Source organism: Sus scrofa, chromosome 12, assembly GCF_054392235.1.
Source record: "Sus scrofa isolate SSC_HxYL_T2T_F1_AM1 chromosome 12, Sscrofa_HxYL_maternal_Yorkshire_Landrace_v2.0, whole genome shotgun sequence".
NCBI lineage: Eukaryota > Metazoa > Chordata > Mammalia > Artiodactyla > Suidae > Sus > Sus scrofa.
In genome coordinates this window covers 11,373,235-11,395,344 of record NC_139394.1, presented here as the reverse complement: position 1 = coordinate 11,395,344, position 22,110 = coordinate 11,373,235, and the positions used below count along the sequence as shown (strand labels likewise).

At 41.2% G+C, this 22,110-nt stretch overlaps 1 protein-coding gene and 1 non-coding gene across 9 annotated transcripts in view; one reads left to right on the top strand and one right to left on the bottom strand.

Annotated features, from left to right (window-relative positions):
* The window catches only part of ABCA9 (ATP binding cassette subfamily A member 9), a 64,490-nt gene that overhangs the window by 24,552 nt on the left and 17,828 nt on the right, over positions 1-22,110 (bottom strand). For 5 of the 8 annotated variants that reach the window (XM_013980819.3, XM_084983868.1, XM_084983869.1 and 2 more), the window contains exons 9-21: positions 21,344-21,491; positions 19,688-19,853; positions 15,841-15,902; positions 14,923-15,033; positions 13,773-13,948; positions 13,457-13,576; positions 12,633-12,771; positions 12,032-12,122; positions 9,776-9,915; positions 7,140-7,259; positions 4,895-5,093; positions 3,198-3,364; positions 1,541-1,674 (exon numbers count right to left, since the gene is read on the bottom strand). In XM_013980819.3, the coding sequence (XP_013836273.3) occupies positions 1,541-1,674; positions 3,198-3,364; positions 4,895-5,093; positions 7,140-7,259; positions 9,776-9,915; positions 12,032-12,122; positions 12,633-12,771; positions 13,457-13,576; positions 13,773-13,948; positions 14,923-15,033; positions 15,841-15,902; positions 19,688-19,853; positions 21,344-21,491 (1,773 nt within the window). The remainder of the gene's footprint in view (positions 1-1,540; positions 1,675-3,197; positions 3,365-4,894; positions 5,094-7,139; positions 7,260-9,775; positions 9,916-12,031; positions 12,123-12,632; positions 12,772-13,456; positions 13,577-13,772; positions 13,949-14,922; positions 15,034-15,840; positions 15,903-19,687; positions 19,854-21,343; positions 21,492-22,110) is intronic. The other 3 variants (XM_021068115.2, XM_084983871.1, XM_084983872.1) reach the window with 1 other exon arrangement.
* LOC146398039 (U6 spliceosomal RNA) lies at positions 16,774-16,880 on the top strand. The gene has a single exon (XR_014822160.1). It is a non-coding gene; the product is annotated as a U6 spliceosomal RNA (small nuclear RNA).

The window sequence follows — 22,110 nt, the reverse complement described above, 5'->3', positions numbered from 1 at the left end:
TATAAAAACACGATTATTTCTCCCCAGATATAAAAAAATGTACATATGTTATTATCTATGTTGCCCAAAATGTGGGTAAGCTTTGAGTGTACATTTCTGCAATCATAAATAAATCAAGTGAATTTTTTCTAACCTAATTATTTAAATGTTTACTGATATTAAGAGTGATATTTTTGGAACAATTTTTCTGAATATACTGGAAATGAACCTATTTGAGACATATTAAGGAATAGTTAGATCAGAGGTAATTAAATTTTTAACTTTATTTTTGGTGTGGAAATTATTTTTGAAAATTAACTCTGACAAGCCACAAATGGTTCAGCTTTGTGACGCTTAACTGCTGTGGTTTATGCTTTTAACACTATCTTCCTGTCTTTTTCCATTTGTCAGGTAAAGCTAGAAATTTATTTATTTCAAAGAAACTTTTTATTGAAATATGGTTGATGTACCTACCACATTATGTTCGTTTCAGGTGTACTGCACAGAGATATGACATTTGCAAACATTATGAAAAGACTGCTATGATAAATTTAATAACCAGCTGTATAGAAGCCAGTAATTTAAATTTTATTTTATTTTTCAGGGCCACACCCACGGCATAGGGAAGTTCCCAGGCTAGGGGTCGAATCAGAGCTACAGCTGCCGGCCTACACCACAGCCACAGCAACGCCAGATCCGAGCTACATCTGGGACCTACACCACAGCTCACGGCATCATCAGATCCTTAACCCACTGAGCAAGGCCAGGGATCGAACCCACAACCTCATGGTTCCTAGTCGGATTCATTTCTATTGAGCCACTACGGGAACTCCTCAAATTTTATATGAAATATACAAGTCTTAAATATTGCCCAGTAAGGCAACCCCTCTCAAACTTTAATGCCCATACTAGTCCTCTGCACGTTTTATTTAAGTGCAGACTCTAACTCAGTAGCTGGAGTGGGCCCCGAGATTCTGCATGTCTCACAAGCTCCCAGGTGACCGAACGATGTTGATACAGGAACCACACTTAGAGATGCAGGAAACCAAGGCATTTTTTTTTTAAAGCAAAGGATAGCTGAGCATACATATTTATCCGAGGATTTGACCCAAGTGTGTAGGTAGGAATTGAGCTTTTTTTCCCACAAAAATCTACTGGAAAAATAATTAAGAAAATGTTTCAGTAACTGAAGCTGACATCAGCTCAAGGTATTCATTAGGTTTATGTTTGGAGGATTCATCAAATCCAACTGAAATCCAATTGAGAGTGAGATTTAAGTTAGTTATTGGAATAGGTACAATCCATAATGAGGTTTAAATTCATTGTTAATTTATAGCAGTGCCTACAACTTAATAAGGAATAAAATCGAACAGCCTTTCATTGCATGTTGTTACAGTGGAGGGTGTGGGGGAATAATCACAGGCTAGCTTCGCCTCTAAAAGTAACAATTGTCCCCTCTGTTGGTGTCAAACTGGCCTCTTATGCCAGTTGATATGTATTATTCAAATCGCACATTTAGACTGTACCTTTGGTGACAGGCAGCCGTCAGAGCGCCACATACCTTGTCATCACCGGACACAGTGATAGCACCATTGTACAAAGACTCGTTTGGGCCATTTCTTGTTCCAAGGGCATCCACTTCCAAAGCTATGTCCTGTTGCCTCAGTGAGTAGATGAAGTCATCAATGCTTGACCCTACCATGCAGGTAAAGATCAAAAGAAGCAAGAATGAAGCGAAACTATGGTTAAGTAAGATTATGTCTTTATTTGTTTGTTTGTTTGTTTGTTTGTTTATTTTTAGGGCCGTGCCTGCAGTACATGGAAGTTCCCAGGCCAGGGGTCAAATTGGAGCTGCAGCTGCTGACCTACATATGCCATGGTCACAGCATCGCCAGATCTGAGCCGTGTCTGAGACCTACACCACAGCTCAAGGCACCGACAGATCCTTAACCCACTGAGAAGGGCCAGGGATAGAACCAGCATCCTCATGGATACTAGGTGGGTTTGTAACCTGCTGAGCCACAATGGGACCTCCAAGTAATATTTTTTTAAAACACTAAATGATGTCACTCAAAGCATACCATGATAAGAATTTCCTTTAAAACACAGACTTGAAGCTGTAAGACTAATATTCTTTTTTTTTTTCCTTTTTAGGGCCACACCTGCAGCATATACAAGTTCCCAGGCTAGGGCTCAAACGGGAGCTGCAGCAGATCCTAGCCGCATCTGTGACCTATACCGCAGCTCATGGCAACACTGGAACCGGATCCTTAACCCATTGAGGGAGGCCAGGGATCAACCCCAGATCTTCACAGACACTATGTCAGGTTCTTAATCTGCTGAGCCACAACAGGAATTCCCTAAAATCCATCCTGATAGCAAGGATATGACAAACTTACTTAACCTAGAGCCAAGACATTTTCTTATCATTTCTGTTCATGTGCAAACACTTCTTAAAATTAACACTCTAATCCTTAGCATTCCCTTGTGGCACAGCAGGTTAAGGATCCAGCCTGGGTAGCTGCTGTGACATGGGTTTAGTCCACATGCCGTGGGGAAAGCCAAAAAGATTAATATTCTAATCCTTGACTATATTACTCTTCTATCTTAGAAATTTCGAACAGATTTTTTTTTCACCCAAAGCCCAAGACTGCGTAGTCCTTAAAATCTTTTATGGAAAGATCTCAAAGATTAGTCAATAATTGCCTTTCTAAATCCCCTTTTGTTGCAGTGTGCAAGAAGCTTTAGGGTTAAGGTGAACTTGCAAAATACGTTTCTAGAGCAAACTCCCCACCTTGGAATTCCTGTCATGGCTCAGTGGTTGAGGAACCTGACTAAGATCCATGAGGACATGGATTCAATCCTGGCCTTGCTCAGTGGGTTAAGGATCCAGTGTTGCTGTGAGCTGTGGTGTAGGTCTCAGATGTGGCTCAGATCCCATGCTGCTGTGGCTGTGGTGTAGGCCAGCAGCTGCAGCTCCAATCTGACCCCTAGCCTGGGAACTTCCATATGCTGCAGGTACGGTCCTAAAAAGACAAAAGACAAGACAAAACAAAACAAATAACAACTCCCACCTTGTATTTTCCATTATGGATTTAATTTCCTATTTGGCCTCATATATACTTTCTAAAACATACAGGATTTACTTTTCCCTTGTTGCCTGGGGAAAATCTCAACACAAACCAGCAGTTAAATGTCGCCCTTCGCCCCACGTTCACCTGTCTTATTGATGACCAGTAGGTGGGTCAGAGGTGCTCGAGGTGGCTCTTCCGGTGAGAGGAAGTACATATTAGGAGACAGTCCCCAAGAATAACTTTTCTGATATAACTCATAGAATAGATGTTCCAAAAGCTGAGGGCAAAAGCTAACCCCAAAAAGCAATAATCTGCACGGAGGAAAAGATAAGAGAAAAAAAATTCATATAGCAACTTTTGGAGGTTTTTACATTTGAGCAGTAGAACAGGAGTGATCACAAAAGTAAATGAGAAACACTAGCCTAACATATGAACATGCTTCCCCCTGCCCCTTTTCTTCTTTCTAAACTGGGAGACTGCCAATGCATTCACCCCTGGTCTCTCTCTAAACGCCTCCCCTCTCCCCACCTTTGAACTCGTCTTTCAAGCTTAAGAAGGGGGCTGGCTGAGAGACTAAATCTCTCTCTCCAATGCCCACTTTGTTCTGTTTCAGGCTTGCATGTCTTCCTTTTTGGACCCCTGCAAGCTGGCGTGTCACCAACACCCAGATTTACTACAGTCTGAACCCTTTCCCCTTCCTGTTCCCAATTTCTGTAAATTACATTTTCTCATTTGCTCGAGATCTGAACCTCACTCATTTCCCACTCATTTCTCTCCCTTATGTCCCTTTTCCAAATGGTTGGAAAGTTCTGCTTATTGTATCATCATTATTGCTTGCCTCCAAAATCTCTTTCGCCTTTCCAGTTTGGACCTTAATGATCCCTGCCTGACCTCTTTCAACTTGTCCTAAATGTCTGTTTTCCTTTTTTCCCAGTGCCTACTCTTTCCAAACCATTTTGCATTGTTGCCCAATTAGGTTTTCTGGCATTCTACTCTAATTATGGCAATTGCCTATTCAAAATAAAAAATAAAACCTCACTAGTTCCTTATTTTTTTAATAAGTTCAAACCCTTTAGCTCTATTTAATATAGGATCAGAACTATTTGCACTCTTTTGTACATCCTATGTTGCAATTAACTCAAATTAATAACAATTCTTCAGACTCCCCATGTATCTCCATGCCCCAAACTGTTCCTATACACCAAATTCAAATTCTCCCTCATGTAAAATTCTTTTTTGGCGATGCCCCTATTTGGACATAATTTCTCTTGTACTGAATGCTGCAGTTGACAGTATTGTCTCATTTTGTGCCATGCCGAATCTATGTCAGGTTCATTTTGACACATGCTACAGACATTTCACACAGAGTGTTGTGCAGGCGTCCTCACAAATGTCCTGGGCAGAGAGAGGGCTTTTGTAAGGAGGTATTACTCAGCAAAGAGCTCGAAGCTTCAGAGGAATGTGTGAACCATATAATAAGTTTCAGACAGTGACTTGAATTCTTGGCTAACACATGGCCTGGCACAGAGCTACTTTGGGAAAAGAGGCACGTCTTTAAGATGGGACCTAGGATCTAACTTCCATGCTTCTGAAAAACAATGTCAACCCTAAGATCAGATTCTGTGCAAAATGAAAAGAAAACCCCAAGCGTCAACTGGTTTAATTCCATATCTACCAAAGCAATGAAAAATTGATTTCTGTGCGAAAAACCATATGCAGCAGCTGGATTTTATCTCAGGGTTTTTTTGTTTTGTTTTGCTTTTTGTTTTGTTTGTTTCTTTCTCTTGAATGTATTGGTGAGGGCACCTCTCAAACACATCTGAAAACACCCGGTTACTCACATGGTCAACAGCGTTCTTTTTTCAGTCTTTAACTTCAGGAAGCGAACTCTTGCTATTGCGCGGAGCTGCTGCCTCCAGAGAGCCATGCCACCGATCACTTTCGGTGGCTCATTAAAAGAAGACAAAACTCGCTCCAGCTCGACAAGACTTCCTGTGTCTTTTGTCCTGTCGCTTTGTAATTGTCCCCAAGTGCCAATATCTATAAAGCATAAAATCAGTAACTTATAAGGTGTCCCTTTAACTGTGCATTATTTATATTGTCCTATGATCACTGTTTCACCAAATGGATCAGAGTAGAGAATCTTGGCCAGAGATACAAGTGATCTAATTTATGGCATTTCTAGAGCAACTACTAAAGAAATGGGAACAAGGCGGGGGGGGGGGGGGGGGAAGATACAATACAGGAAGAAAAAATAATGACATAATAAAAGAAAACCTTGTTTTGAAAAAATAGATCTGTGTCTAGAGCTTTAAAGGATTTAATTCCTTCTAGGAATTCAATGAACAGAAACCCATATTTAGGCTTGAAAAATCTCTTCATTGCAATACTATCTTAGTATTTTTAACCAAGGTAGAAGAGTCAGTGTGTGTAGAATTTGAAATTGGTAGTGGAAATATTTTTAATATAGCTCTTGTTGAAAACTAGTTAAAAATTACCTCTTAGAGTTCCCATTGTGGCTCAGTGGAAATGAATCTGACTAGTATTCATGAGGATGCAGGTTCGATCCTTGGCTGGGGTTAAGGATCCGGCATTGCTGTGAGCTGTGGTGCAAGTCACAGATGTGGCTTGGATCTGGCATTGCTGTGGCTGTGGTGTAGGCTGCCAGCTGTACTGACTTGACCCCTAGCCTGGGATCCTCCATATGCCACAGGTGCAGCCCTAAAAAGGAAAACCAAATTACCTCTTTTGGAAGAGATGCCTAGAAAAACTGATGGACTCTAGACTTTTAGAAAGTTCTAATATATGTACTCTAAAGGTTAATTATAACCACTAAAAAAAGACATCAAGTATGTAACTTCAAAAGTGGATAAGACAAAAAAAAAAAAAGAGTTCCCTTTGTGGCTCAGTGGTTAATGAATCCGACTAGGAACCATGAAGTTGTGGGTTTGATCCCTGGCCTTGCTCAATGGGTTGAGGATCCGGCGTTGCCGTGAGCTGTGGTGTAGGTTGCAGACGTGGCTCGGATCCCACGTTGCTGTGGCTCTGGCGTAGGCCATTGGCTACAGCTCCGATTTGACCCCTAGCCTGGGAACCTCCACATGCCGCAGGAGCAGCCCAAGAAATGGCAAAAAGACCAAAAAAAAAAAAAAAAAAGTGGATAAAAGAGGGAATGTGGGATCAAAAGTCCCCCCCACTTAATCAGTCAAAAAGAAGAAAAGAAAAAAGAGCTGGTAAAGAGTAAACACCGTAGGATGATAGTAAACTAGAAATAAAGAAATATCTTAGAGCAGCTAGAGAAGAAATGCAGAGTACTTTCCAAGGAATGGTAATTACACCGACAGCAAATCTCTCCACAGCAATAGTGGAATAATATCCTCAAAACATTCAAGAAAGTAAGAAAGTAAGTCACCCTATAATTCTACCTTTCTTTTCTCTATAGCACTTATATTCAAGGACTATTATACTGCATACTTATATCTGCTGCATAAGGACCTAGTCTTGTACTCCACATGCTTAGAAAAATGCATAGTGCGAAATAAGGAATTCAGTATGGGAGACCAGTATTGAGGGAAGAGGGAAGCAAACAAGAAATGCATTTTCTCTCTGCTCTTAGTTTTCTCAAGACCATTTTGAATCGTAGCATCCCTAAAATCATATAACTTCATCATTTTCAAGATAAAATACAGCACAGAAAGATCAAATTCAGGTTAGTAAGAACGTACATACATGTATGACTTGGTCACTCTGATACACAACAGAAACTGAAGGAACAATGTAAACTGAATATACTTCAATACAAAATTTTAGGGAGTTCCCATTGTGGCTCAGTGGGAACAAACCTGACTAATACCAGTAAGGACGAGGGTTTGATCCCTGGCCTCACTCAGTGAGTTAAGGATCCGGTGTTGCTGCAAGCTGAGATGTAGGTTACAGATGTGGCCTAGATCTAGCATGGCTGTGGGTGTGGCGTAAGGCAAGCAGCTGCAGCTCTGATTTGAACCCTAGCCTGGGAACTTTCATACGCTGTAGGTACATCCCTAAAAAGAAAAAAAAAATTTTAATCATTAAAAATCTATTTATTACCTGATTCATCAATAGCTGATTTTCCTTCTAATTTCAAGAACACCTCATTCAATGTTGTCATGGAAACACCATAATTCTCAATGCCCTGATTAGAACATCTATCAAGATCCCTGTAGAGGTCTAAAAGTAAGCATAAAAATGCAACAAAATAGTATAATTTGTAACAAGAGTCATAATAACTATATTTTTCAAAAACAGAACATTTGCGATAAGCCAAATGCATTCATCAGAAACAAAACTATGACACAGACATTCCCCTATTTCTAAAAGAAACTAAACAGTGTGTTAGTGTCTATAGCTTCTTGAGTATAAAAGTCTGGGCATTTCTCTTCCTATGCCTAGAGAACTACATATGTGGGGGGAGGGGTTGAAAAAATGTATTATATTTTATGAGTTTTTTCAAAAATTGTTAAATTATGGGAAGTGTTATGGATGGACTGAATGTCTGTCCCCCCCAAATTCCCATGGTGGAAACCCGACCCCACAATGTGGCGGTATCAGGAGGTGGGGTTTTGGGGAGATGACTAGGATTAGACGAGGTCACGAGGGTGGCGCCTTTGTGAACGAGAGCCACATCTTTCTAAGAATCGCACAAGAAAGCTCGCGTCCCTTCTCTGCTCTCCGCCACATGAGGACCCCAGAAGTCAGCAATCTGCCACCCAGAGGGATAACTCACCAGAACCCAACCATGCTGGTACCATGACCTGGAGACGGTCCAGCCTCCAGAACTGTGAGAGAGACGTGTCTGATGTTTCTGAGCCACCCAGTCTACAGAATCTGTTAGAGCAGCCTGAACTAAGATGGGAAATATTTAACTCAAAACCTTCCTTAATTTAGGAATGTTTCCCAGAAAATTGAGATTTGTGCTTTCACATGACGGATAATTGGTAGGCAATATAGCAACAAATACAAAAAAACCCCTAAGGTTTATAGAAATAACTAGGTGCTGGAGATCTTTCCCTCACTTAAACATAAATCAATTAAAGGAAATAACTTTGAATTCTCACTCTCTCACTCTTTCCTCTCTTCCAATTTCTGACTATGGTGTGAAAATTACACAAGAGCCTTGAAAGAGGGAAAGTATTTATAAGGGATTACTAGGTCATTTGGAGAGGGTTTTTTTTTTGCTTGCACAAGGGTTTTGTTTTTGTTTTTGTCTTTTTGAGACATTGGGAATGATCCTTGGGCAGTTCAGGAAAATTGCAAGTAGAATAAAGAATAAACTAATTCAAATAATGGGAGAAATTAAAGGTTTCTATCTTAACTGTGTGTAAGATAAAGAAAAACAGAGATGTATTCATGATTTCTAACAAGTTCTTACATCCACTTAGGTGTTGGGTTTTTAGTTCTTCTCTAAATTGTGTTCCTGCTTTTGAAATGCATTTAATAATCGGGTAGTACTTTGCTCTGTGGGCTTCATAAAGATTTCTGGTTTTGTAAACAACACATATATCAAAGGCATTGTGCATGCATCTGAAACTATCATTATTTCACTGATTCTCAGATGAACACATTTCATTATCTTTTAACATATCTGAAGTGGGCCTGCATCATAAATGCTAGTAGGTCATGTTTTAAGTGCCAGCATTCTTTCTTTCTGTTTCTTTGTTGGTAGCACATTCTGAAGTTGAGGGGGTCTTCGACTTGGTTAAATTCCATAGATACTACATATCATGTATTTTTCCAGGTGCTTATTTATATTTAATATTTTTAAATAAATTTAAATATTTTATATAACTTAATCTTCATTTAAAAAAATCTATAGAGTTAGTACTACTGTGATCCCTTTTTATAAATGAGCAAACTGAGGTCCAGAAAAGTAATACAGCCTGTTTGAGATGACAGAGCTGATAACAGCACAGCTGGGATTTGCATCTGCCCTGTCTGGCTCTAGCAAAGCTTTCGGCCACCTCAATCCATTGCCTGGTGCTGTACTTCCTTATTAACCATGATTATGATAGGCTTAGTAATTCAAGCATGCAGCAAGGGCTCCAGAACCCTCCATCAAGACGCAGGCAAATTCCCAGAACTCAATAAAGTAAACACACTTATACTTGTTAAGTGTACTTAAGCTCAGAACTCTTGGGAAATGAAACAGCATGTTGGGAAACCAGATAGAAAAGTAGCAAAGGCAATGATTCTCCAGGATTTTGTATTTGCAGCAAAGTCGTGGCTCTTACAATGCTCAGCAACAATGGGTCAATCATAATTACTACTGAATTTTTAGATGGTCACATGCCATGGTGTTTATAACACAATCTACATGTTGGGTATCACTCTTAGCTCCCATCCAACATGCTGCCACTGTTTTCACAGCCTCTTCCCGCCCAGACCACCCTCTCATTCATTCCTGAAACATATTTCCCCAATATTCCTAATTTTAGCTTGATTCTGCCCTGGATCTCTTCATTGCACAGCTGCAACTTGAAACATATGTAGTATCTTCCATCTTCAGTTTACTCATAAGTGTTGTGGGGACAAGGTCCAGGGCAAATATTAGAAGTGACAATGGGGCTAGGGATAGTAAATAAATTAATGCATAGGGCCACGCACTTAGCACACATTACAATGTGAGTCTTCATTCTATTCTTAGTAACATCATTACAAATCATTCTGTGGTCTCTGCATTCTGATACCTGGAAATCTGTTTGTCCTTTCCAAAGGCAAAATATACACCAGCTTTTCTTCACTTTGTGCTGCTAATTTGGCCTCAGGGATGTGCTGTTTGACAAGCGATGTTATACTGTCTGGATCACATGTTTCCTTCAGATGCAAACTGACATTTAAAGAGTAAGTTAAAGCTATTGTTCTCCAACATGCTCTCTATGAATAATCATAGCATATGTTTGTCACTTCATTAATACTTATAAGACAAAACAGTATAATCTAATAGAAGAAGCAAGACTTAAATGTATTGATATCATCCAAAATGTATAATCTACACAACATGCAGAGAGACTTTTGTAAGGGATAATTGGTGACAGATAAGGTGACTCAAGTTTTGTTATTTGGAGAAAAGAGATGTTGGGTTCCTTCTTGGCTGGGATCAGGTGGAGAGGAAAGCCCAGCTTTGTCTCCATCCAGTCAACAACTTAACTTTGATTTCTCCCTTTGCAGTAAAGTTGAGTTCTGCAAAAGCTAGGATTTGAACATGGTAAAAAACAAAGACGGTAGCAATGTGGGGCAGTCACTGAGAACATGGTCCCTTTGCTGTATAGAAGAAGTTGGCTCAATGCTGTAAATCAGCTCTACTTGAATAAAAAACAAAACCAAAAACTAATTTTAAGAAAAGAACACGGTCCTCATGCCCTGCCGATCCATATTCCAGAACTTGGGCTTAATGTCTCTGCGCGTCACTCTTCTAATTTGTGGTATGAAATAATGCTCAGCTCTCAAAGAGTTTCAAAAGAGAATACAATGAAGCATGTATGAAATCACACAGGGCATCACACTAAGTAAACCCTCAAGATATAGTCAATAATTTCATCATAATTTTCGGTCCAAAATGTGGTCAAGTCAAAGCTGGTCTGTCTTCTTGATGAAAACATATAAAGTCCTTCATGAAATCACCAGGTTTTAGAATCCCCATTGTTAGTCACCTCAGAAATTTACAGAGGCTCTATAATGATGAGACTATCACAATGGATCTGGATGAGATAAACCTAAAAAATCACCTGCAGATAAAACCATTCTGTGTTTACAAGACCCTATGCCAGTCATTATCCAGGACCACCAACTAGTACCTTTCCTGGAGCTGGGAACTTAAGAGTAATACAGAGCAGTCTGTTTACAGATGTGAGCGCTGAGCTAAACCAGTTAAGCATGTGGCACCTTGTCCGGTATTCATTCATTCAATATTTTTAGCTTTAACGGCAAGTAGGTATCATTTGCATTTCCTTTACCAATGAAGTTACTGAGGATCAAAGAAAGTAATTCAGGTTCTCAAGGCAACAATTCAAAATTGTGCTTGCAGGGTTTCCAGAAAAGAAGATGCTTCTTATTAAAGAGAAAAGACTCCGACAAGAACTTCATGAATGGATAAGATGTAAATGTGGTTAACAGTCCAGCAGAGACAGGACTCTAAACTGTGGGACACACCTGGAGAAGAGTGAGTGGTTCTTTTAGCTGAGTGTACTGATTCAGTTAGATCACGTTAAACATGGGGTACATAATGGGGGATCCATTTAACCACTGGGCATGAAGTGACTTGAATTATTTTTAAAGAAGTATTAATACTTTAGTGGGAAATATAGCGAGCAATTTATATCACACCTGTAATCTTGGTCCAAATATTCTACCCCTTATCAATGACGTGGGATTGAGTGGATTATTGCAACTCTTTGTCATGTCAAAGGAGCCTAATAATATCATCTTCTTAAAGTTATTTCGAGGATGAAGTATGACCATATGGGTATATTATTCATAAACATCTTAGCAAGAACCTAAACTATAGCCCACACTTAGTAGGTGATGGACGTTACTTAATAGTGAAAATAAGTCTTAGCAGAAAACAGGAGACAGAAAAAAGCAAAGGAGAAAATGAAGTCAGGGAGAACAGAGAGGAGGCTATTGAGATTGCCAAGATGAACAGAAATAGACATTAGAAATAGGATAAGAGAGAGGGCTGGAATGGCCAGAAATTTCTCCTAGCAAACAATGTGTTATGAAAATATTTTCTACTGTATTGAAACATAGGTTAATCACCCTTCTAGTCTCACTGTCTACAATCCTATCAACCCCTCATTCTAGCGGAGGAAGAGAGCAGTTGTGGTGTCGTTCTAACACAGCTCTCTTGAGATGGACGTACTAACTGCATAGCCTACGTGAACATACTGAGATAGCCTCAAGCCCCCACATTTCCAGCACATTTGAACATACAGTCAGGGCTATACCTTAAGTGGTAGCCAATGCCCCATTTCTTCTTGAGGAACAGCGAAGAGCCCGCACACCTCAGCCTTCCGTTGGATATAAACACCTTCCTATCTGTGTAGAAAGAACAAAATAAATTGCACTAAGAGGTGATTTTTTTCACTACTGATGAGAGAACAAATTCACTAATAAAGAATGTATCTTAGGAACATGGCTCACTAACATGCAAGCTAATTCCGGCCATATATAAGCCACTTTCTTTGCCAACCAATAAATAAAAGGATATATTATGTTAGTTTATTCTCTAGTCCATTTAGAAAAGGTTGGCATACCTCAAAAGGACCTCTTTCAAGCCGCCTGGCCTTCATACTGAATAAAGCATACTATATCTTTGGGAGCAGGATATGTGTTTTATAACCAGTGAGGTGCTTTGCAATAGGGTCAGGATGCTTCCACAGGAGGCTGCCCTCAGGGACAGAAGGCTCAAATGGGTGAGAGGACGATTCTCCTGTCCTGGCTCATGGCAGGCACCTGCATGGCAGCTGCGTTGGAACGTAGCTCTACATATTCCACGTGTGTCCCTAATTGGTCACTCAAGATCCATGAAAGAAAACCACGACTTACCAGCCAGGAGGTCAGCCTCATCCATGAACTGAGTACTGAAGAGAATTACTCTGTCTGATTTCCTCTCTTTCAGGAGGTTCCACACACGGTGCCTTGAAAGAGGATCTGACCCAGCGGTGGGCTCGTCCAGTAACAAAACCTGCACGGTAGGAAAAGCACGTAAAAGTGTTTTCCCCTTTCACGTGCGATTCTTTTTTTTTTTTTTTTTTGTCTTTTTGCCATTTCTTGGGCCTCTCCCACGGCATATGGAGGTTCCCAGGCTCAGGGTCCAATTGGAGCTGTAGCCACTAGCCTATGCCAGAGCCACAGCAACGAGGGATCCGAGCCGCGCCTGCAACCTACACCACAGCTCACGGCAACGCCGGATCGTTAACCCACTGAGCAAGGGCAGGGATCGAACCCGCAACCTCATGGTTCCTAGTCGGATTCGTTAACCACTGCGCCACGACGGGAACTCCACGTGCAATTCTTAAAGACAGCAGCACATAATGGTCCCTTGAACAACATGGGTTCGAACTGCACAGATCCACTTGGAAGTGGGTTTTTCTCACGACACACTACAGGACTACACGACCCTCGGTAGGCTGAATTTGCAGAGGCAGAACCGCAGATATGGAGGGCTGTAACGTTAGAGTCGGATTTTCAACCGGGCCTTGTTCCAGAGTCAACTGCACTTGTGAAATGGGAGGGAGAAATATTGCAGTACTTACTTTTTCATGGTAAGAATCCTTCTACATCGATCATTTGCAAATGAAATGTTAGATTGAATACAGTGGTTTCACAGCCCTTAATCTGTTGTCACCCGTAATTTCAGTTTAACTTACCTGAGGATCTCCTAAAATGGCAATCCCCAAAGTTAGTTTCCTTTTTTGTCCGCCACTTAAATTTTGAGCAAGAATGTCTTGAATATTTTCCATCTCTAAGTCCCGTAAGACTCGTTGGACCTAACCAAATAAAGGATTTTTAGTCCAAAACCTAGAAAGGTTCTCTTAAAAACACTTATCACTGTGCTGGTCACTGCAAAAGGACTTTTTGATCTTTCGATGATGAATTTTGCAGCAATCACACAAATTCATTTAGAATTTTCTAGGTAAACAATTTCCTTTTCACGGTTGCATGACCTCTAACATGCTCATCTACCTCTTGCTCGGCTCCCTGTGGCTGAATCCCTTTTATTTGAGCGAAGAGCCTGAGGTTTTCTCTCACGGTGAGGAAGCCAAACTGCACATTGACTTGCGGACAAACTCCAGTGAGCTGGCTGAGATTTTCTAGGTCCGCCACTGCTGAGAGTTTGTTATTGTAGATGGTGACTGAACCTAGAAGGGACAGAGTTAGTGTCAGGATAACGTCGCATGCTTCGTTTAAGATTTTGGTTTTTTCTTTTTAGGGCTGCAGTTGTGGCATGTGGAGGTTCCCAGGCTAGGGGCTGAATCGGAGCTACAACTGCTGGCCTACACCGCAGCCACAGCAACGCCAGATCCGAGCCACATCTGAGACCTATGCTGCAGCTCACGGCAATGCCCGATCCTTAACTCACTGAGCAAGGCCAGGGATCAAACCCGAATCCTCACAGATGCCAGTTGGATTCTTAACTGGCTGAGCCACAACAGGAACTCCTAAGATATTTTTTAAATGGAAAACAATGTGTGTCAACCACCAGAGTCCTTTCAGCATATTTTACCCATAAGAATACTGTACACTCCTTTTTTTTTTTTTTTTTTTTTTTTTTTTTTTTTGCTTTTTAGGGTCATACCCGCAGCATATGGAGGTTCCCAGGCTAGGGGTGGAATCAAGAGCTATAGCCACTGGTCTACGCCAGAGCCACAGCAACGCGGGATCCGAGCCGCGTCTGCAACCTACACCACAGCTCACGGCAACGCCGGATCCTCAACCCATTGAGCGAGGCCAGGGATTGAACCCACAACCTCATGGTTCCTAGTCGGATTCGTTTCTGCTTCGCCACGATGGGAACTCCAGGAATACCATACACTCTTGACTAGTTCAAAATGTAATGTTCGCAATACATGTGATCCAGTGGGAACACCACTTAGGAAGGATAAAGCTACTTAATCATGAGATATTTATGCCACAAAGATTTTCCTAAATAAATAAAATGTAAATCTATACGATAATAATAACTGGAGGAGATGTCTAAAGTTTTAAATACCTGGGTGTGACCAGAAGTTAATGAAGCTAATTATTGAAATTAACTAATGAAACTAATTAACTAATGCAAAGCACAGTAAATTCATTTGCCCTCGTTCTTGTCATTCAATGCTTGTCTTCTCACCTGATGTTGGGACCGAGAGTCCACTGAGTATATTTAACAGGGTTGTTTTTCCAGCTCCACTGTGACCAAGGAGGGCAGTGATGTGGCCTTCATATACGTCTAGTACCAGACCTGGCATTAGTTCAAAAAAAAGGACACCGAGAGCCGAGATAGTAACTTTACATTCTCTGAAACTGTTATAAGTTCTTATAAAAATTATGTGTATATTTGGCTAGCAATATTCAAAACAAAACCCATTCCCAAAATTCTTCCCTTTAAAATTTCATCTTCAATGATGCACATTTTATAGATGTAGGATAGCCACAATCTATCATGACATGATTAAAAAGGATTTTTTTACATTGAGAGTTATTTATTTACTAGTAAACCGAAATTCGAGGCTATAATATTGCTTTAAACTGTGAAAAATAATAGTTTTACATGGGTTTCAACGTGCAAAAAGCCAATTCTACATAACGGTTTCCATTGACCATTAGTCTCCTTAACTGGTCCAGTTCAGAAGAATCACTGTTTAACCTCGTAGACCTTAGAGAATGATAGATATAATAAAGATACTTAGCTTCCTGTTAAATTATACTTAACCTTAGAGCTTTCAAGCTCAAACAATTTTTTTTTTTTTGATAAAAGCTGTTCTGTCATTCAAGATAGGCTGACTACCATAAAGATAGCTTTAGGGTCACAGCATATGATGAGTTGAATATGAACAATATTACGCTGTATCTTTCAAACCTATGACATCAATGGCGCATCTGATTTCCTAAAACTGTAATAAGATTTTTAAATTTACTTGGAAGAAAACATAATGTGTTCAAATAAAAGAGAGCCACGATATCTGGAATACGGGCTCTTAATCGCTACAACGGTGAGGCAGAGTCACTAGATCAAATTGCTATGTTAAATATGACGTCACTTTATTACCTTTCAAAGCTTCTACTTTTTCATGCTTTCCTTTTACATAGTCTTTTTTAAGATTTCTTATTCTGAAAAAAAAAAGAGGAAAATGTTTTGAGCCAATTGCAGAGGTGGACAGAGAAATGCTAAGTCAAGTCATTGAGGCTGTTGGGAGGTCTGGGGGTTCTTTTTCATCACACAGGACCAGGGGACTGGCAGAGGGTGTAGGGCATCTCACAGAAGCAACATTCCTGATTGTTATAAACGGAACAGGTCACACGATGAGGAGGTGGCGAGGGGATGGGGACAGAATGCTGCAAGGACTGTGAGAAACGGCTCGAGAAGAGGAAGGCGGGAGATAGAATCAACGCCTGGAAGAGACGATGGTGGGGAAAAGAAGAAAGCAGTGCACCCTAACAGAAAGACCGGAACTTTGGAGTCAGACCATTCGGGATCAAGTCCCAGCGGGGCCACTCACAAAATCCCTGGTCTCAAAACTCACTGAATTCAGTCCTTCCACAGTAAAACTGATGGCATGAACTATGTCATAGGGTTGACTGGCAGAGTGAATAAGATCCTACACGCAGAACACAGAACACCGGCGACATCGTACACTTCCAAAGGAGAGGCGAGGAGAGGAAGAAGATAAGGAAAACGGACTACAGAGAAAGAGCAGTGACGGTCTCCGGTAAGCCAGGTCCTGTGAATTTTATCTGCATTATTCTCTTACATCCTCACAAGAAACCAGCAGGTGGGGACTCCGATCCTAGCTTGCAGACGGCTGCCTTCTCACTGTGTCCTCACGTGGCAGGGAGAGAGCTCCAGTCTCTCTTCCTCTTCTTATAAGGACACAGATAGCATCATAAGCACCCCACTCACATGACCTCATCTATCCCTGAATACCTCTCAAAAGCCTCACCTCCACATACCATAACACAGAAGGTGAAGACTTCAAGACGTGTGCTCGCTTTAGCAGCACACGTACTAAAATTGGAACGATACAGAGAAGATTAGCATGGCCCCTGCACAAGGAAGCCATGCAAATTAGCGAAGCATTCCATATTTTTGAACTTACCTAAAAAACAGTATCAGACTCGGGAGTTTGCATTGTGGCGCAGCAAAAAAGAATTTGACTAGTATCTATGAGGATGCGGGTTCAATCCCTGGCCTCGCTCAGTGGATCGGGGATCTGGCACTTCGGTGACCATGGTGTAGGTCGCAGACGTGGCTTGGATCCCACGTTGCTATGGCTGTGGTGTATGTAGGCTGGCAGTGGCAGCTCTAATTCAACCACTAGTCTGGGAACGTCTGTATGCCACAGGTGCGGCCCTGAAAAAGAAAAAGAGAAAGAAAGGAAACAGACTCACAGACATAGAGAAAAGACATATGGTTGCCAAGGGGGAGGGGAGGGAGGGGGATGGGCTGGGAGTTTGGGGTTCATGGATGCTAACTATTACATTTAGAATGGCAAGCAAGGAGGCCCTACTGTATAGCACAGGGAACTCTACCCAATCTCCTGTGATAGAACATGATGGAAGATAATAAAAGAAATGGAATATATTTATATGCATGATCTGGTCACTTTGCTGTAGAGCAGAAATGGGCACAACCTTGTAAATCAACTATTCTTTAATAAAAAAATTCAATTGAACTTTCTTTTTTTTTAAAAAAAGACTTAAAAAAAAAAAAGAAAAAAGAAAAAAAAAAAAAAAAAGAAAAGGAGTTCCCGTCGTGGCGCAGAGGTTAACGAATCCGACTAGGAACCATGAGGTTGTGGGTTCGGTCCCTGCCCTTGCTCAGTGGGTTAATGATCCAGTGTTGCCGTGAGCTGTGATGTAGGTCCCAGACGCGGCTCGGATCCCGCGTTGCTGTGGCTCTGGTGTAGGTTGGTGGCTACAGCTCCGATTCGACCCCTAGCCTGGGAACCTCCATATGCCGTGGGAGCGGCCCCAAAGAAATAGCAAAAAGACAAAAAATAAATAAATAAATAATAAATAAAAAATAAATAAAAAATAAAAAAAGACTTCAACACAGGAGTTTGGAGGGGACAATTAGTCCATTTAATTCCAGTTAAGTATGGAAATAACCGAAGAGGATGGGCTGTGAAGTGTGATGTCTGGGGAGCTGAGCACACGTGAATTCAAGTGCCGCCTCTTTCCGTCCGGTGAGACTCTGGGCAAGCTGCTTGGCTTTTCTCAGCCTCTGTTCCCCTGCCATTTCTTTCTCAGGGAGTAACAGGTATTGGTTTGTTTTGCTCCTTAGTTCCAAATAAACAATCGGAGTGATGGCTTTTTTCCGTATGTTTTAATAGAATTTTATCTTAATGTTTTGGTAATAGAGTCTAGATGAGGTAGACCCACTCTGTGGTTGGCACAAGAATGCATTTTAATTGACATTCCATTCTTCTGCCTTCTCTCCTAAGAGGTAATGTGAGCCCAACTAGTTTGGTCTCTGGGGTAGAACTACCTGGCGTCTACTGGTTGCAGTACAGGCCATAGCAATGAAACAAGAGAGGTAGCCTCAGGTGGCCAATCCATAGATCAAACTTCTAAGCTATCTGACAATCAGTCAAATATGTGTGATTCTCTGCTCCCCATACCTCCATCCATTGCTAGCGATACTTTTCCTAGAGCATAGAGCTAATTCACAAACCTTCATACCCTGCTCTTTGCAATGGCTAAGTCAAAATGCTTTCTCTTAGCATTCAAGGTTTTCCATGACTACTCTGACTGCACCTGATTCTGGCCTATACACTGCAAGAGACATAAAAATGAGAGTTCCAATTTGAAGGGAGATCACAATTCTTGATAAAAACAGCACTAAAACATCAGGAATGAAAGAATACTACCCTCTGCTGTCTGTTCCTATTGGACCCATGCTTTCAGATGTTAATTAACTATTTAGACTGTAAGTATCATAAGTGGTCAGAGTTCAAATAGATTAGTGGAAGAGGTGGATTGGAAAGGTTTTATTGGTGAGTGAGACAAAGGCAACACTGAATGACAGGCAAATTCTTTTTTGTCCTTTTCTCTTTAGGGCTGCACCTGGAAGTTTACAGGCTAGGGGTCGAATCAGAGCTGTAGCTGCCAGCCTACACCACAGCCATAGAAATGTGGGATTCAAGCCGTGTCTGTGACCTGCGCCACAGCTCACAAGAATGCCAGATCCTTAACCCACCGAGTAGTGCCAGGGATCAAACCTCCATCCTCATGGATACTAGCTGGGCTGGTTAACCACTGAGCCACAACAGGAACTCCAATGATGGGCAAATTTTGAGCCATGAGCTAGGGATTTTAGGTTCTTCTAGTTGTTTGGAAATAAAGCAATCAGCATTGAATAAAACACACACACATCATCTCAGAGGGAAGATATACATGGCATGAATACTTATAATTTGCATTTCCTTCCCATTTTTCCGGAATCTCTCTTCCCCTTTTCTGTGCTTCCTGTGTCTTCCTTCTCATCTCATTGATCAGGAAGCAAAAGGAAGGGGACAAAGTGAATCACACAGAAAAAGAGGTCAGAATAATGAAGATAATGGCCATATCTGTCATAAGGGAATGGGCAGGGAAAAAACAGAAAAGGATGAGGAAGAGAAAAAAGAAATAATCGGGAAAATGGAAATATGAAGATTTTTCTCTTCATTGATGGTTATTGCTAACTCCTGAGATCTCAGTAGATGTAAATGTGGATAATGTGAAAAAACAAAGTGCTATGAAGAAGGAGTGAAGCCCTTTAGGAGTGTAGCAGCCTGGGGTACAGGTGGGTACAAAGCGACACTAAAAGAAGTCTTCGTCACATTTGGGTTTTGCCTGATACATCTCTGGTTTCTGACCTGTTCTCCATTTGCACCTCCACATAATACATTTATTACCTGATGGCTTCTTTTCCTTGGAATTCTGGAGACACCGGTTCAAAAGAGTCGTTAGACGAACAATTTGAGTCTATTTCATTCTCAAGGGCCACATGACCAGAGCTTTGGTGTTGAAACCAAAACGATTTCAGGAAAAACCAGGGAGAATGTTGACGTCCATATTCAGCTATGCGAACAGGAGGCAATTAAATACTGGGTCAGTCACCACTTTAAGGATTACTGTCACCATAAGACAGAACATCCGTGCAACTCATTTGGGAAGCATTTAGAAATTTCTAAGGTCCAGTATCAAATACTAGCATTCTTTTTTTTTTTTTTTACACTGCACCTGTGGCATATGGGGTGGGAGTGCAATCGGAGCTGCAGCTGGGGGCTACCCCAAAACCACAGCAGCACCAGATCTGAGCTGAATCTGTGACCTACACCCAGCTTAGAGCAACACCGGATCCTTAACCCACTGAGTCAGGGTAGGGATTGAACCTGCATCAACAACTAGGTCCTTAACCCCCTGAATGGGAACTCCAAGCACCACATTTCTTTAACTTTCATTCTGACACAAGCACCAACAGTAATGATTATCCTTAATCTCTTGCAAGTGCTTTTTTTTTTTTCATCTTTTTTTTTTTTTTGTCTTTTTTTTTTGCCATTTCTTGGGCCGCTCCCGCAGCATATGGTGGTTCCCAGGCTAGGGGTCGAATCGGAGCTGTAGCTGCCAGCCTACACCAGAGTCACAGCAACTCGGGATCCGAGCCGCGTCTGCAACCTACACCACAGCTCACGGCAACACCGGATCTTTAACCCACTGAGCAAGGGCAGGGATCGAACCCGAAACCTCAGGGTTCCTAGTCGGATTTGTTAACCACTGCGCCACGACGGGAACTCCTCTTGCAAGTTTTTTTTTTTTTTGTCTTTTTTTTTGCCATTTCTTGGGCCGCTCCCGCGGCATACGGAGGTTCCCAGGCTAGGGGTCTAATCAGAGCTGTAGCCGCCAGCCTACGCCAGAGCCACAGCAACACGGGATCCGAGCCGCGTCTGCAACCTACACCACAGCTCACGGCAACGCCGGATTGTTAACCCACTGAGCAAGGGCAGGGACCGAACCCGCAACCTCATGGTTCCTAGTTGGATTCGTTAACCACTGCGCCACAACGGGAACTCCTTGCAAGTGTTTTTAAAAGAAAGTAAGAATGAATGAAAGAAACTATCTAAAGTGTTATGGTAGAGCAAAATCTTAGAAAGAGATTCTACAAACAAAGTGCAGAATACCACTAGGCTTATTTTATAAATTTGGGGAAAAAATGCTTGAAAATTTACATTCAATATGTTGTAGGAGTTCCCGTTGTGGTGCAGTGGAAAGGAATCTGATTAGTATCCATGAGGATGCAGGTTCGATCCCTGGCCTCACTCAGTGGATTAAAGATCCAGCTTTGTCATGAGCTGTGGTGTAGGTCACAGACACAGCTTGGATCCCGTGTTACTGTGGCTGTGGCATAGCTGTAGCTCTGATTCGACCCCCAGCCTGGGAATTTCCATATGCTGCAGGTGTGGCCCTAAAAAAGCTAAATAAATAAATAAATAAATAACTGTTGTAGACAGTTCTTTTAAAGAAACACAATAAATGAAATTATGTTGGATCACAACCACATTACTACTTACTGGGCAAAATTTTGTCCAAATATAATGTCAATACCAAATACAGAAGAATATCAAAAACCAATATGAAAAGAGTAGCTATTATTAGGTACTGGTTGTTTGAAGAATCCAAATGGCTGTTAGCATTCACGTCATAGTCCAAATGTATAAGCTGAAAAAAAAAAAAAGGTATGTTTGGAATTTAAAAAGGATAAACAAAGCATTAAGAATTATTATTGTCTTATTCCTGCTGGACCCTGGGATTGAAAAGATAAATGAAACAGCCTCTATCTTTACAGTGCTCTCGTCTGTTGGAAGATACAGCAATGAAACCATCTAACAGCAAAGGAACTTGGGAAGTAAGTGAAGGTAGGTACCAAGTGTTTAGAAACCCACAGGCATCAACAGCCAAGTCCTCCAGGCAGAGGTAAAAGCAAGGAAGGTGATACCTGAGCTGGCTGCAGGACTTCACCAGGTTTATGACGGGGAAAAGGAGGGCATTCTGGATGCCAGACACCGTTTGAAAGTGAAAATAGGAAAGGGGAAGATACTTCCATGGTTGAACAGAAGACAGAGTAATTTCTTAGTAATAGTAAAATACAAGTTTATATGTAATATAACCTTTTGTTTAGCATTTTATAGTTATGATGTCATAACTAGAATTAAAGTTTCTGAGAGGAGATTCAATTTCACATAGAACTGGCCCATCAAAAAAATAAAAATTTGTTTCTAGGGAATTCCTGGTTTTCAAATAATTGTGATAAGATGAAGGGGCTTGTTTCCTGAGCATT